At 39.9% G+C, this 13,289-nt stretch overlaps 1 protein-coding gene across 1 annotated transcript in view; it reads left to right on the forward strand.

The window, feature by feature from the left end:
* The first annotated feature begins 90 nt into the window (after nucleotides 1–90).
* Nucleotides 91–13,289, forward strand: part of LOC120090637 (stress response protein NST1-like) — a 23,136-nt gene continuing 9,937 nt past the window's right edge. Inside the window, exons 1-2 of the mRNA XM_039048356.1 lie at nucleotides 91–543; nucleotides 1,271–1,460. Coding sequence (XP_038904284.1) covers nucleotides 91–543; nucleotides 1,271–1,460 — 643 coding nt within the window. The remainder of the gene's footprint in view (nucleotides 544–1,270; nucleotides 1,461–13,289) is intronic.

The following is a 13,289-nucleotide window of genomic DNA, read 5'->3' on the forward strand; positions in this document are numbered from 1 at the left end:
GAGGAAGGAGGAGGTTTGCCCGAGGCAGGGGTTGTAAACCAACCACTGTCTACGGAGGAGGTGACGGTGGCGGTGACTGAGGAAGTGGCAATGACGGAGGAAGTGGTGGAAGAGGAGACAAGAAGAAGCACTCTAGCTTTAGAGACTCCTAAGGAAACTATGCAAGTAGAATCCTGTGACGGACCCATCAGAGTCGCATTAGAAGAAGTCGCGACAGAGAAGCAACAAGAGGTGGAAGAGGAGAAAAAAAAGAAAAAGGAGAAGGAAAAGAAGGTTGGAGAAGGTGAGCCATCTCATCATCGCAAAGAGAAGAAGAATAAAGAAAAGAAGGAGGATGAAGAAGATAAGGAGGCCAAGCTAAGGAAGAAGAAAGAGAAGAAAGAAAGGAAAGAATGCAGGCATGAGGAAAGGCGCCTAAAGAAGGAAGAAGAAAAAAAGAAGAGGGCTGCAAGCCCAGAGATGGATGGAGAATCCACCTCCGTGAGGGAGGACAAGGAGGAACCAGCACAAATTAGGGAGTCAACGCAACCTGAAATAACGCAAGTTTTTACGGCCAAGAAAGGCAAAGAAGGAGAAGCTACCCCCTTGATGCGGCGTCGCAAGGAGAATGCACCGCAAGGGTCTGTCATTGACCCTTTAATTTTGATCAACGCGTTAGAAGAAAAGGAAAGGAGGAGAAAGGAAGAGGAAGAGAGAAAATGGAGCGAGCGAAACTCATCACCGCAAAAGGTGATAGAAGAAGAAGACTGCATGATGAGAAGGTTCGCAGCAATAACGAGATCTCGTGGCTTGAAGAAATAAGGCTTGAAGAGGAACAACACCTTTTATGGGCCTCTAGCAGTTTATGGAAGAGTTTGAAAGAGAAGTGAGAGAAGAGGAAGAAGAAGAAAAGAAAAAGAATGCAGAAGAAGAAAGGAGAATGAGAGAAGAGAAGGAGAGGAAGCGTGAAGCCAACAGGCAGCGCATAATTAAGAAGAAGGGCAAGGAACTTGCTGAGCTAGACAAGGAGGAACAACGCAAGGAATAGGAAAGAAAACAAAGACAACAATCCCGCCTTGCGTTGGCCAAAGGAAAAGGCAAAGCGGTCGCAGAAAGCAGCAAGCCCGCGTTAGCAAAGGTGCGTCCATCAGGAAAGAAAGAGAATGACGATTTGTTGATGGAGATGGGCTTTTTCCCTGCGCCAACGCCACTACCAGATCTAATCACGAGCGTGAACGTGGAGCATGGTTAGGACACATTTTACTAGTGCCCAACCATTGTCGTTCCAAAGGTAGTGCGCGACTTCTACCATGGACGGCTACATGGCACCAAGGATGTGGTGACCATAAAAGGGCAAGTGGTGCCTTTCAGCGCAAGGGACATCAATGAACTATACCAAATGAAGGATAACCCGGATGCACTAGGCAACAAAATCATTGATGATCCCACAGAAGAGCAGTTGGAAGACTCTGCTTCCAGAGGTAAGGATTTGGGTTTATTAACGCAACTGGGCACTAAATGGTCGGTTTCTTTAAAAGGCATCAAGACCCTAGCATCCAAGACTCTGCTTCAGAGGCAAGGCTTTGGGTTTATTTGGTTAAGAAGCGACTGATCCCAACGTCCCATGACAAGACAATTTCAAGGGATCGAGTTATGGCCGCATACTACATTGCGCGCGGCATTCCAATCGATGTAGGCCGGTTGATCGCAAGTCAAATTCGAGGCTTTGTGGGGCACATTAGAGGACAATACTTCTTTCCATGGACTGTCTCAAGTTTGTGCCTGTCAATGGGCGTAGGCATTGAGGAGGAGCCCATGCAAGAAGTCCACGACCTCATCAATATTAAAATCCTGAGGTTGCTCCTCAAAGACTCCCCACATTACCTAGTGTTACCTTTAAAGAGGCCCGCAATCGATCTCAATGTGCCGCAAGAACCCAGGCCAAAGAGACAGCACAAAGATGATAAGGGAAAAGAAAAATTCCAGGAATTACCATCTGAGCAGATGAGATCAAGATTATGCGTTCATTTTCTACATTTCAAAAAAAAAATCAATAAATTTTCATACAAAACTCCAATGTCAGCACAAGGGAAACCCAAAACATTCCCAACTTAATAAGAGTTAGTTGTGAAAGGAACCTGCTCATCGTTGGATGTTTACATGAAACTTGTGGGAGCAAGGCAAAACGAAGGTAGGTTTCCATGAACAATGCAATATGAAAAGAGAAAAATGCAAAAGAAAATAAAAGAATGCAAGAGACAACTCCTCTGAAATTCATGAGTTAAAGTTGAAATTGGCACACAACCGTAGTTGGATGTTCGCATGACACATCTGGGAACAAGCCAAAACGAAGAGTGTAACCATGATCAATGGTCTCTAAATAAATGACGCAAAGTTTGACCACCACATATAGACATATCAAGTTGTTTTGACAAAGAAGAGGTAAACATTCTATTTTTAAAACTAGAAAAGCATTTTTGAGCATAAATTTGTTATATAGAAGAATAAAGTAGGGCTTTGTTAGGAATTAGCAAGGATAGGAGGAAATTGCATTGTCAAGTAATGTGCCTAAGTGTAACATTTGGAGCAACCAATCAACGTAAAAATATAGGATAAGAATTGAGAATTATTGCCTTAGTAGAAGATATGCTTGAGAACAAGCATATATCTAAATTTGGGGATGTGATAACTTGTAGAAATACAAGTTATTTATGTTGTCTTATTGAATATTGCGGCCAAAAGAGAGAAAATATGCGTTGATTGTATGAAAATTAGCTAAGAAATACAATAATTATAAATTATCGCAAATACACCCACTAAGACCATTAAGATGGTAGAAAAGGATATTTCAAGTCTGTTTTGCAGGAAACAAAATCACCACAGCTAAAAATCTGTATATTTTCGTTCCTCCATAGATCATTTTCTCCATGATGTTTTCTTAATCCCTTGGTGATTAATATGAATTAAACGAGTAACTTAATCTGTGCTAAAGAAATAAAGATGTTTAGCTGAAGCATGCTAGACGGCATCTTCACCTGTGAGAGCAAAAGTGAAGATGTCATTCTGATCTATCGAGAGAAGGTTAGAAGAATGTGTTAACTAAAGCAAGAAGTACTTCCAGAGATGGAAGCAACCTTGCGTTCATTACGTTTGTCCCTTTTTCACCACAGAGATGTGGGAATGCGGCCAATCACCAAGAGGTGTACGCCAAGGGAAAAGTGGAACCGTACTTTTGCCTTTAACGCAATTAAGGAACTTGCGATGTTTGTACTAATTATCTTTTCTCTTCCTATTTCACACATAAGACTTGCCACCACACAACACGATCTTTGTATATTCTTCACAGTCAGTCTCAACCTCGATATCTTGTATCATGTAACCTGTATCTTGTATCATCATAGCTTAGGTTTATTTTATCGTGCTTTACTTTTACTGCAATTTACTTTATTATCGCATTTTTATTGCCTACCTTTACTTTATCGCATTTTCAAATACCTGTACACACAACCTTTTTATAAATTGAAAAACCCCTTGTCGCATATATCACAAATGTAACGCAATAATGTAAAACAATCCTTGTGTTCGACCTCAGATCACACCGAGAAACTTGTGGTGGAATTATACTTGGTTCCAATGCAAAGAAACTTGTGACAACGCATAGTATACTACAAGATTCTCATTTATAACACATATCTAGAAGTAGCCACATAAAGGAAATAAAGTCATCATTCATCCATGCGTTGTATGGCATAAGATTAGAAGCTCGTATGATGATAAAAGACTTAAAACTTGAACCTTGCTTGCATCATTGTATAGTTTATGTCACAACAGCGCACTGAACGATCATTTAGGTCAGCAAGCTTCATCGCTTAGTAAATGACTAAATGATCGCTTAGTAACGCAAGGTAAATCGTTTACCTGTTGTCGCGCTACGTGATCGCATAGACGATCAGGCTTCGCAGCCTCTTCGTCGTCTACACGATCGTTTAAATATGCTCCTATCGTCTAGTGCGCGTTGAACGATCGTCTACGTACGGCATTTGCTACACAATGGAGTCCTCCTGGCGGTGCAAGACCCGGTTCACTTGTGAACCGGTTTGCTCGATGAAAAATGTAATAGATAGGGTTATTTCATTCCGATTTTGTAAAGGCTCATCCCGGTTCATTAATCCTTTATTTATTACATGCGTGTCATATGGTATGTACATATAGTTAAATCCCTTCTTAGCTTATGCATATTCTCTTTATTATAAGTGTTGTAATTTAGAGAAGCATGTTTTAATTTACATAAATGCATTCTCATGCATCATATAATATAAGGGTTATATTTATGTATGCTTTATTTTTTTTAACGTTATATTTATAAGCATCATAAATACTTCGTTATGTGGGATGATTGTTTTAGTTGTTTATTTTATAAATGGTTATAAAATGAAATTAGAACTAAAATAATTAGTAAAAGATTAATATGTAGCAAGTCTATTTATAGTAGACCTTTTGTCGAAGGCAGGTTCTGTCTAGGTTGGGGTATTTAAGATGACGGCAACGGAACACCCCTACCTGGGAATCTACCTGGAAAGGTAATTTAGATAGATTTGATGCATGCAAACTAAGGCCAGTCCATTAAAGAGTTTAATATGACTACTTGGATTTTTTTTTTTATTTCAAAGACAAAAGTTGTTTTTTAGCAAACTTTATAAATGACTTAGATCATAATCATAGTCGGATTGTCTAGGTTAATAAACCCCTAGGTAGAACATTCAGTGGGAGGTTCTTAGGGCATTTGATGCCTCATTTTCACCTCTCGCGTTTCTCCCTCATACTCCACACCGTGAGATCTACCCTCGGCCTCGAGGCACCTTCGGCATGTCCCCCCCCCCCCCCCCCCCCCCCCCCCCCCCCCCCCCCCCCAACAGATGGTGTTTGGGTAGGTTAATATCAAGGTGGATGGAGAGAGTGTTCATAGTAAGTGGGAGCGGGAAGTGCAACAGCATATCTCTCGGTCTCCCTAGTTGGATTGAATAAAGTTTCTGTGCATCGCCTCGTGGCACCCTGGAGTGTCCCCCTATAGGATGGCTGTTTTGCACGTTTCTTTATTTGATCTTCTTAAAGAGGATAAGGTTACTTAGTCTCTTGTCCTAATCTATCTTTTTCCTATGGTGAGCGCATTAGGGCGGGACTCTGGGGCCGAAAGCAAGGAGCTATTAGGTTTAGTTCCAAGAGTTGGTTCTGCCTAATGGTTAAGATTGTCTCATCCCAGTGAAGGGCCATCTGATCACCCCACCGGTGACGTTTATCCTGCCTCACTGGGGCATCATTGCAAAATAGAAGTCTTTTCACTTAGGGTACTTGGAATCTGTTTTGTTAAAAATTAATTGGTTAATTAAAATGTCATTTTTGCAAAGTTCTATAAAAGGTTATTCGTTTCAACAACAGTTTTTTAATGGCATCAGCCACTATCAATTTTCTTAGCGGCAAAAAACAGAATGGCCAAAACTATTCAAGATGGAAACATATGCTCACGACGATATTCATCATCGAGGATCTAAAATTTGTCCTTATGGAGGAATGTCCTCCTATTCCACCTCATGATGCTACTCGAAATGTTCGGACAGCGTACAAGCGTTGGACACGGGCAAATGAGAAGGCTTGAGCCTTTATTTTGGCCAGTCTTAGTGACGTCTTGGCCAAGAAACATGAGTCCATGGTCTCAGCTCGTGAGATCATGGAATCCTTGTGGGGAATGTTCGAAAAACCGTCTGGACAACTCAAGCATGAGGCTCTTAAACATATCTTCAACTTCAAAATGGAGGAAGGCACCTCTGTTCGTGAACACGTGCTGAATATGATGGTCCACTTTAACATGGTGGAGATGAATGGGTCTAAAATCGATGAGGGTACTCAGGTTAGCATTATCCTGTATTCATTGCCGGAGAGCTTCCTCCACTTTTTCAACAATTAGATTCTTAACAAAGTGGAATACTCCCTTATCACTCTCCTCAACGAGTTGCAGACTTACCAATCCTTGCTAAAAAGTAAGGAGAAAAAGGGAGGTGAGGCAAATATTGTCTCATCCTCTAAAAAGTTCTATCGAGGTTCGACCTCATGAACAAAGTCTGCTCCTTCAACTTCTAACTTTGAAAAAGGGAAGAAGAAGAAGGGTGGTAAAGGGAAAGGGAATGCGCCTGCTAACCTGCCACTTGTCACCCAGAAGAAGCGTCCACCGCCAGTTGAAAAAGGAAAATGTTTCCACTGTAACCAGGATGGACACTAGAAGAGGAATTGTCCTCGTTATCAGAAGGAAAAGAAGGCTGCCAAGGCTAAGGCCAAGGCAGACAGAGGTAAATATGATTTTCTTGTATTAAAAACTTGTTTAGTGGATAATAATGATTCTGCTTGGATATTAGATTCGGATGTCACTAATCATGTATGTTCTTCTTTTCAGAGAATTAGATCCCGGCGATAGTTGGAGGTTGTGAGATAACGATACGAGTAGGCACCAAGCACGTCGCCTCGGCTGTGGCAATGGGAGATATCCAGTTTACTTTACAGAATAGGTTTCTTATATTAAAAGATACCTTTGTAGTTCCTGAACTTAAAAGGAACCTTATTTCTGTTACAATACAATGACACTGTTTCTTTAAAATTGAATAAAGCATTTATTCGTAAGGATGGTGTTGAAATTTGTACAGCTAAACTGGAAAATAACTTATATGTGCTAAGACCTTTAGCCGTACGTTCTCTCCATAACATAGAGATGTTTAAATCTGTCGTAACTGAATCTAAATGCCAACGAATTTCTCCAGAATCTTATTAGACATGGTTTGTTCGATGATGAGTTAAGCTTCCTTACTAGACTCGTTTTGGGGTTTCGCAGTGGAGACTGCGGTATACATTCTCAAATTTGTTCCTTCTAAGTGTATTGCAAGAACACCTTTGGAGTTGTTGAACGGGCGTAAAGCTAGTTTACGTCACTTCCACATATGGGGTTGCCCAGCACATGTGCTTAAGGTAAATCCCAAGAAGTTGGAATCACGATCAAGGTTGTGCCTTTTTGTAGGCTACATCAAAAGGTACACGAGGAGGTTATTTTTATGATCAGTCTTAAAATTCCAGGTGTTTGTTCACGGAAGCTACTTCCTGGAGGAGGATCATATTCAGGGAGCACAGTCCACGTAGTAAAGACGTGTTAAGTGAGCTTTCCAAGAAACTACTGAAGCTTCTATAAGAATCGTTTGAAGAACTTGCTTATTCAACCGAATTGTTTGTGATAGGTTATCTGGTAGGTCGGTTCCCTCAAGAGTTAAGGGACCTCGACGCAGTGGGAGGGTTACGAACCCGCTAATCGCTATCTGGGTTTCACGAAAATTCTAGCTATGGTGACGATGGCGATGTTAAGGATCTGTTGTCTATTAAAATATTTTGCAATGGAGGATGTTGACCGGGATGAATGGGTCAAATTTATGGATCTCAAGATGGAGTCGATATACTTCAACTCGGTATGGGATCTTGTAGATCAACCTGATGGGGTAAGACCTATAGGTTGTAAATGGATCTGCAAGCGCAAACGGGGTGCTGATGGGAACGTGCAAATTTTCAAGACTCGACTTGTGGAAAAGGGTTATACCCAGGTGGAGGGAGTCGACTATGTGGAAACTTTCTCTCCTGTTGCCATGTTCAAGTCGATCCGCATGATAGTGCATCGAGGTGACGTGATCATCACGAAGATCGCCTCGGAGAAAAACGTTGCTGATTCATTTTCGAAGGCTCTCACGGCTACAGTGTTTGAGGGTCACCTTCAGAACATGGGTCTACGGTACCACCCACGGCTGGATTAGGGAGTGAGAGATTTTGTTGCACTTGGTTTTTATGCCCTAGTTTATTGTTTTGTGCATGTTTACTTGTACTCCCCACTTCGCTTTAGGATAAGTGGGAGATTGTTGGGGTTTGTGCCTTAAAGTCTCATGTTCAGTAGTTTGTAAACAACTTTGTTCGAATACTTGTGATGTATAATATAAATGATATTTACTTCACTACTTGACTTTGCACATTTAGATTTTACCACAAACCAATAAACTTAATATCCTTGGTTATCTGTATGTAACTTAAGCATGTATGTGATGACATACAAGTGGATCATGTCTTGAGTGATAACCAAAATGGTCTGTAGAATATGGATATAGGAGGAAAACCTTATCCTGGTAACGCTATGGATGCGGCCTACTTTATGCAATGGTCACAAGTGTTGTGACTTGTCACAGATGGTCTGATCCTGATTATTCGTGTAGGGGACATATGAGCGGGGGCATCCTATACAAAGAGTGTGTATAAGACCTGACCACGAAGTGTTAACTTCTCGTTATATGACACCGTTCATAACTGAGACTTCACTAGGATGACCATAGGTAACATGACCTCAATCCTGAGTGAGTTGGGAACTCTTGCCATTGAGGGCGGTTCTTTGATTTGCATGGGTGCGAGTGGCTAGAACACCGACTCAAACCTACCATTTTGGGGATTCGTTTAATTTGGGAGCTAGGAACTCATCTTCACAAGATGGAATACACTCCTTCCCCGAGGCAGGGGTAAGTAGACAAATAGCTCCCTTAAGGGCTGATTCTAGGACTTGAACGATGTGGCACCACGCACCTTCTCATGGCCTGAGAGGTGTTCACACATAGTAGGACTATGTTGTATTGTTCATTAGAAGGACCAATGGTACTTAAGGAGGAAGATGTAATTACAGGAGCAAGACGGTAAATTGGCATGCTGTAATTACAAGCATTTGTGAAGGGTCATCGTACTGATGATTGATTATATCCAATGTAAATAGAAATATATCTATGGCAAGAAGAGTTCAATTGTCGGTCTTTAGTGGAATTCCTAGCAGTTAATGGATGGTGGATATCATGACTAAAGAGTTTAGTCACCTATTCACGTATCGTTGGAGCTTCGAGCCATAGGTCCATAAGGTCCCCTTGGTAGCTTGGATACAAGTTGAGAGTCATTTTTTGGGTCAATTTGAAATGTTCAAATTGACAAGAGGGAGTTCGATTATATATGATATAATTGAACGAGTTAATTAAATATGATATAATTAACCTTATTATTATGAGATACATTAATTTGGAGAAAAATGGATATAAATATGATTTATATCTAGTAGAGGAAAAAAATATTATAATTAATATTTGATATTAATTTATAAGTTATGAATGTGATAAGATCACATTCATTGGACGGTTATAAAGGAAATGGGAAGGCGCCTCTTCGTTTAAAATAACGGATGAGTGCATTATATATAGCAGACAATGTGTTGATCTCAGGGTGCGTGGGTATTGTGAAAAAGATAGTGTCATCGTTCAGAAAATCAGTGCCTATATGATAGGGACTGCACGATCGCTTACATATACGATATTGCTAAGTGATCACATATCGATTACACCATTGCGCGCTATTACCTAAACGATCGTTTACCTTTTTCCTAATTGATCGTTTAGCTCCCGGTATTTACTAAATGATGTATAGACGATCGCTCAGTTTTTTCTACGTGATCGTTTTGGACAATCGCTCACTCTTTTCCTACACGATCGTTTACCTTTTCCTACACGATTGTATAGACGATCGCTTACTTTTACTACACGATTGTGTACTTTACCTAAACGATCAAGCATATTGTCTATGCGATAGACGACCACATCTCCCACTTGCTTCATCGTTGAGTATAATTGCTCTTCCTCTTTTCCTCTGCCAAATCCGAACAAAGCCCACACTTTGGATTCTCACTCCAAGAATTCTAAGGGCTCTAAGTGGTGTTGTCTTCTTTGTTTCCTTCTGTTCGAGTGGTGACTGTTCGAGGTAGACGGTTGGGCTTCAGACTCGAGAAATCTTCATCTGGTATGATTTCTCGATCCCTTTAGCATTATGAAAGTATATTTGAATGTATATGCGGTAATTCTATCACAATAAATTGGAAAGATCTGCTTCCGCTCGTAGGTACTCTTGAATAAAAGTTCCTTTAGAAGCATCAAGCAAGGATGCATCGCGGACTCCACTATGGAAGCCGAATACGTAGCCACTTGTGAAGCAGCTAAGGAGGTTGTTTGGCTGAGGAAATTCCTTACAGCTTTAGAAGTTGTTCCAAATATGGATTTGCTGATCACTCTTTATTGTGATAACAGCGGGGCTATAGCAAATTCGAAGGAACCTCGGAGTCATCGTCGAGGTAAGCATATCGAACAAAAATATCATTTGATCAGGGAGATTGTGCATCGCGGTGATGTGATAGTCACGAAGATCGTGTCGGAGCACAACATTGCTCATCCATTTACAAAGGCTCTTACGGCTAAAGTGTTCGAGGGTCACCTGGAGAGTCTGGGTCTGCGGGACATGTGGCATCTTGTCTAGGGCAAGTGGGAGGTGATACTAGGGTATAGAGTATGCCCTAGTTTATTGTGTATTATACTTGTATTTTTTCATGTATTGTACATTAGTCTCCCGAGGCATCAGGATAAGTGGGAGATTGTTGGGATTGGTGTCCTAATTCTCCCAGAGTCTCGTAGTTTGTAAACTGTACACATTGTTATGAATAAAATAAGAGTTATTTTATTTGGCATTTACTCATATCAAATAAACAAAGCTCCATGGTTATTGTATGTAAACTTAAACATGTATATGAGATATACAAGTGGATCATGCCTTAAGTGATAATCTAAATAGGTCTGTAGTATAAGGATTAAGGAGGGATACCTGATCCTGGTGATACTACAGATACGGCCTGCTTTGTAGAGGTTTACTTTTGAACAGAGGACTCAGTCATAGTAGGACTATAACTTATGTTCATTAGAGGAATCAATAGTACTTAAGGAGTTAGATGTAACTACAAGGCATAACGGTTATTAGCCCAACTGCACTTACGAGCGATCTGTTAAGGGTTATCGCACTATTGATTGGTTAATATGGACATAAAATATACCTGAAGTAAGAAGAGTGCAGTTGTCGGTCTTTAGTGGAGTGCCTAGTAGTTAACGGATGGTGGATCTCGTGACTAAAGAGTTTAGTCAGTTATTCACGTACCATTGGAGCTTCAAGCTACAGGTCTATAAGGTCCCCTTGGTAGCTCAATGGATTAAATTTGAGAATCAGTTCTTGGTGTTGAATTGAAATGTTCAAATTGACAAGAGGAAAGTCGATTATATATGATATGATCGGTATGATGTATGAGATACATCAAGTGGAGGATTAATATAAATGAGATTTACATTAAGTACCATGAAATAGAAAAAGAACTATGGTTTATATGTTTCATGAGATGAAATATTAAAACTAAAGGTTATAAATATAATATCGTAAGCTGATTATCATATATATTTATAATAATATTAATTATTGGATAATTATATCTTTTTCTCTAATAACCAATTGAGTAGGAGGTTATTGGTGGTTTCATGGTAACCGTGAGATAAAAGAAAAAATGTTTTCCTAAATTTAGTAGAGATTTTTTAGAGTTTCCATTCTCGGATAGACTCATGCTTTGCTATCAAGTGAATAGGATTCACTAAATGATAGCTGAAGAGAGACTAAACGATCGTGGAGTGACACTACACGATAGTTCACTCAGCTGGTCATCTTCTAAACGATCGGGGGCTTTTGCTATACGATAGCTTGCCATCTTCTAAACGATTGAGCATTCGTCTATACGATAGACTTTTTTCCTCTCCCACTTGCTCAATCGCTTACACGATTGTTATTCCTCTGGTCTCTTCCTCTAATCAAGTCGACACAGAGCCCACACTTCTGGATTCTCACACCAAGAAACCAAGGTAGCCATTGTGGTGGTGTCTTACTCAACTCGAATAAGGTCGAGGTTTTTAGAGGTCGTTCGTTGAGTTCACGGTGTTCGTGTGGTTGTCATTGTGATCGTGCTATGTTGTGGTCGCTGTGTTCGAGCGTTCGTGTGTTGTGGTCTTGAAGATTGAACGAGCATTCGTGATCAAGGGAGTTTGAAGATGAGTCTTCAAAGGTATGTATAATCTTTCCCTTGATTATCATGTAAAGCATGCTGTAATTTCATTTTGTGCATGACTGGTTAGTTTTCGTTTCTTGACTGTAATTGTGTATGTTCAAATACGAATGGAATTTGAAACGATCATTCCACTGCTCATGGAAATCCTCATGTCTGATTTCCTTCAATCCATCTACTACAGACCGTTTAGGTTATCACTTAAATATGATCCACCTTTATATCTCCACATACATGTTTAAGGTACAAAAGATAACTTTGGATCTTAGTTTATTGGTTTTGTGGGTTAATGAAACTAAATGTCAAATAAAATACTCTTATTTTATTAACTAAACAAAAATTTTGTACAATACAGTTACAAACTACAAAACCACGAGGTTTAGGGCATCAAACCCTATAGCTATGAACATAACACGAGATATTATGTTTACATTTTGCATGTTAAATTTGATGGCTACGTTAAGATTTTAATATGAGGTCTATTGGTTCACTGATGCATGCTAAATTAAATGGTGACTATTAGCTTCCCTATCAAACTGTGTACATCTTATTCTTATGAACCTTCGGGTTCACCACTTATAACTGATTTGTGTTCCTTCAAGTTCACCACTTATGACTGATTTTTGTTTCTTCGAGTTCACTATTTATGACTGATTTCTATTCCTTCGAATTCACTACTTGTGACTGATTTGTGTTCCTTCGAATTCACTACTTGTGCCTAATTTGTGTTCCTTCGGGTTCACCACTTATGACTGGTTTGTATTCCTTCGAGTTCACCACTTATGACTGGTTTGTGTTCCTTCGAGATTAACTGTCATGTTATAAAATGTACACTGGTGCCTACTAACTGGTAGAAATACAAGTTATTACAGCTTAAATTATTAAAACAATGAGAGAAAGTGATGATAAAATAGGCAATATCATGTCTGAAAGTGCCAAACTAAAAGGAATTGCGATCGCTAATGCTCATCGCATAAAAGTAATTAATTTACCTATTTTGTGCAGGTATGATGCGATGGCACATATGAAATTATGATCCAAGGGCACAATGCGACAGCGCGCTTGAAGTTGCGATCGCAAGTCATGTGATCATGAGAAGTTTCTTAAAAATTGATCACATAAAGACCTTGTATCAAGGCGACAGCATAATAAATCATGATGGGACGTAAAGCTGATAACGGTCGATTTCGAATTCAGTTGACAGTTAAAAGCTACAATGTAGCAAGTACATTGAACTTTCAGTGACTTTTAGACGACGCAACAGAATAGGAAAATTAATGCCGCCCAT

The sequence above is a fragment of the Benincasa hispida genome, chromosome 11 (assembly GCF_009727055.1).
Source record: "Benincasa hispida cultivar B227 chromosome 11, ASM972705v1, whole genome shotgun sequence".
Lineage (NCBI taxonomy): Eukaryota > Viridiplantae > Streptophyta > Magnoliopsida > Cucurbitales > Cucurbitaceae > Benincasa > Benincasa hispida.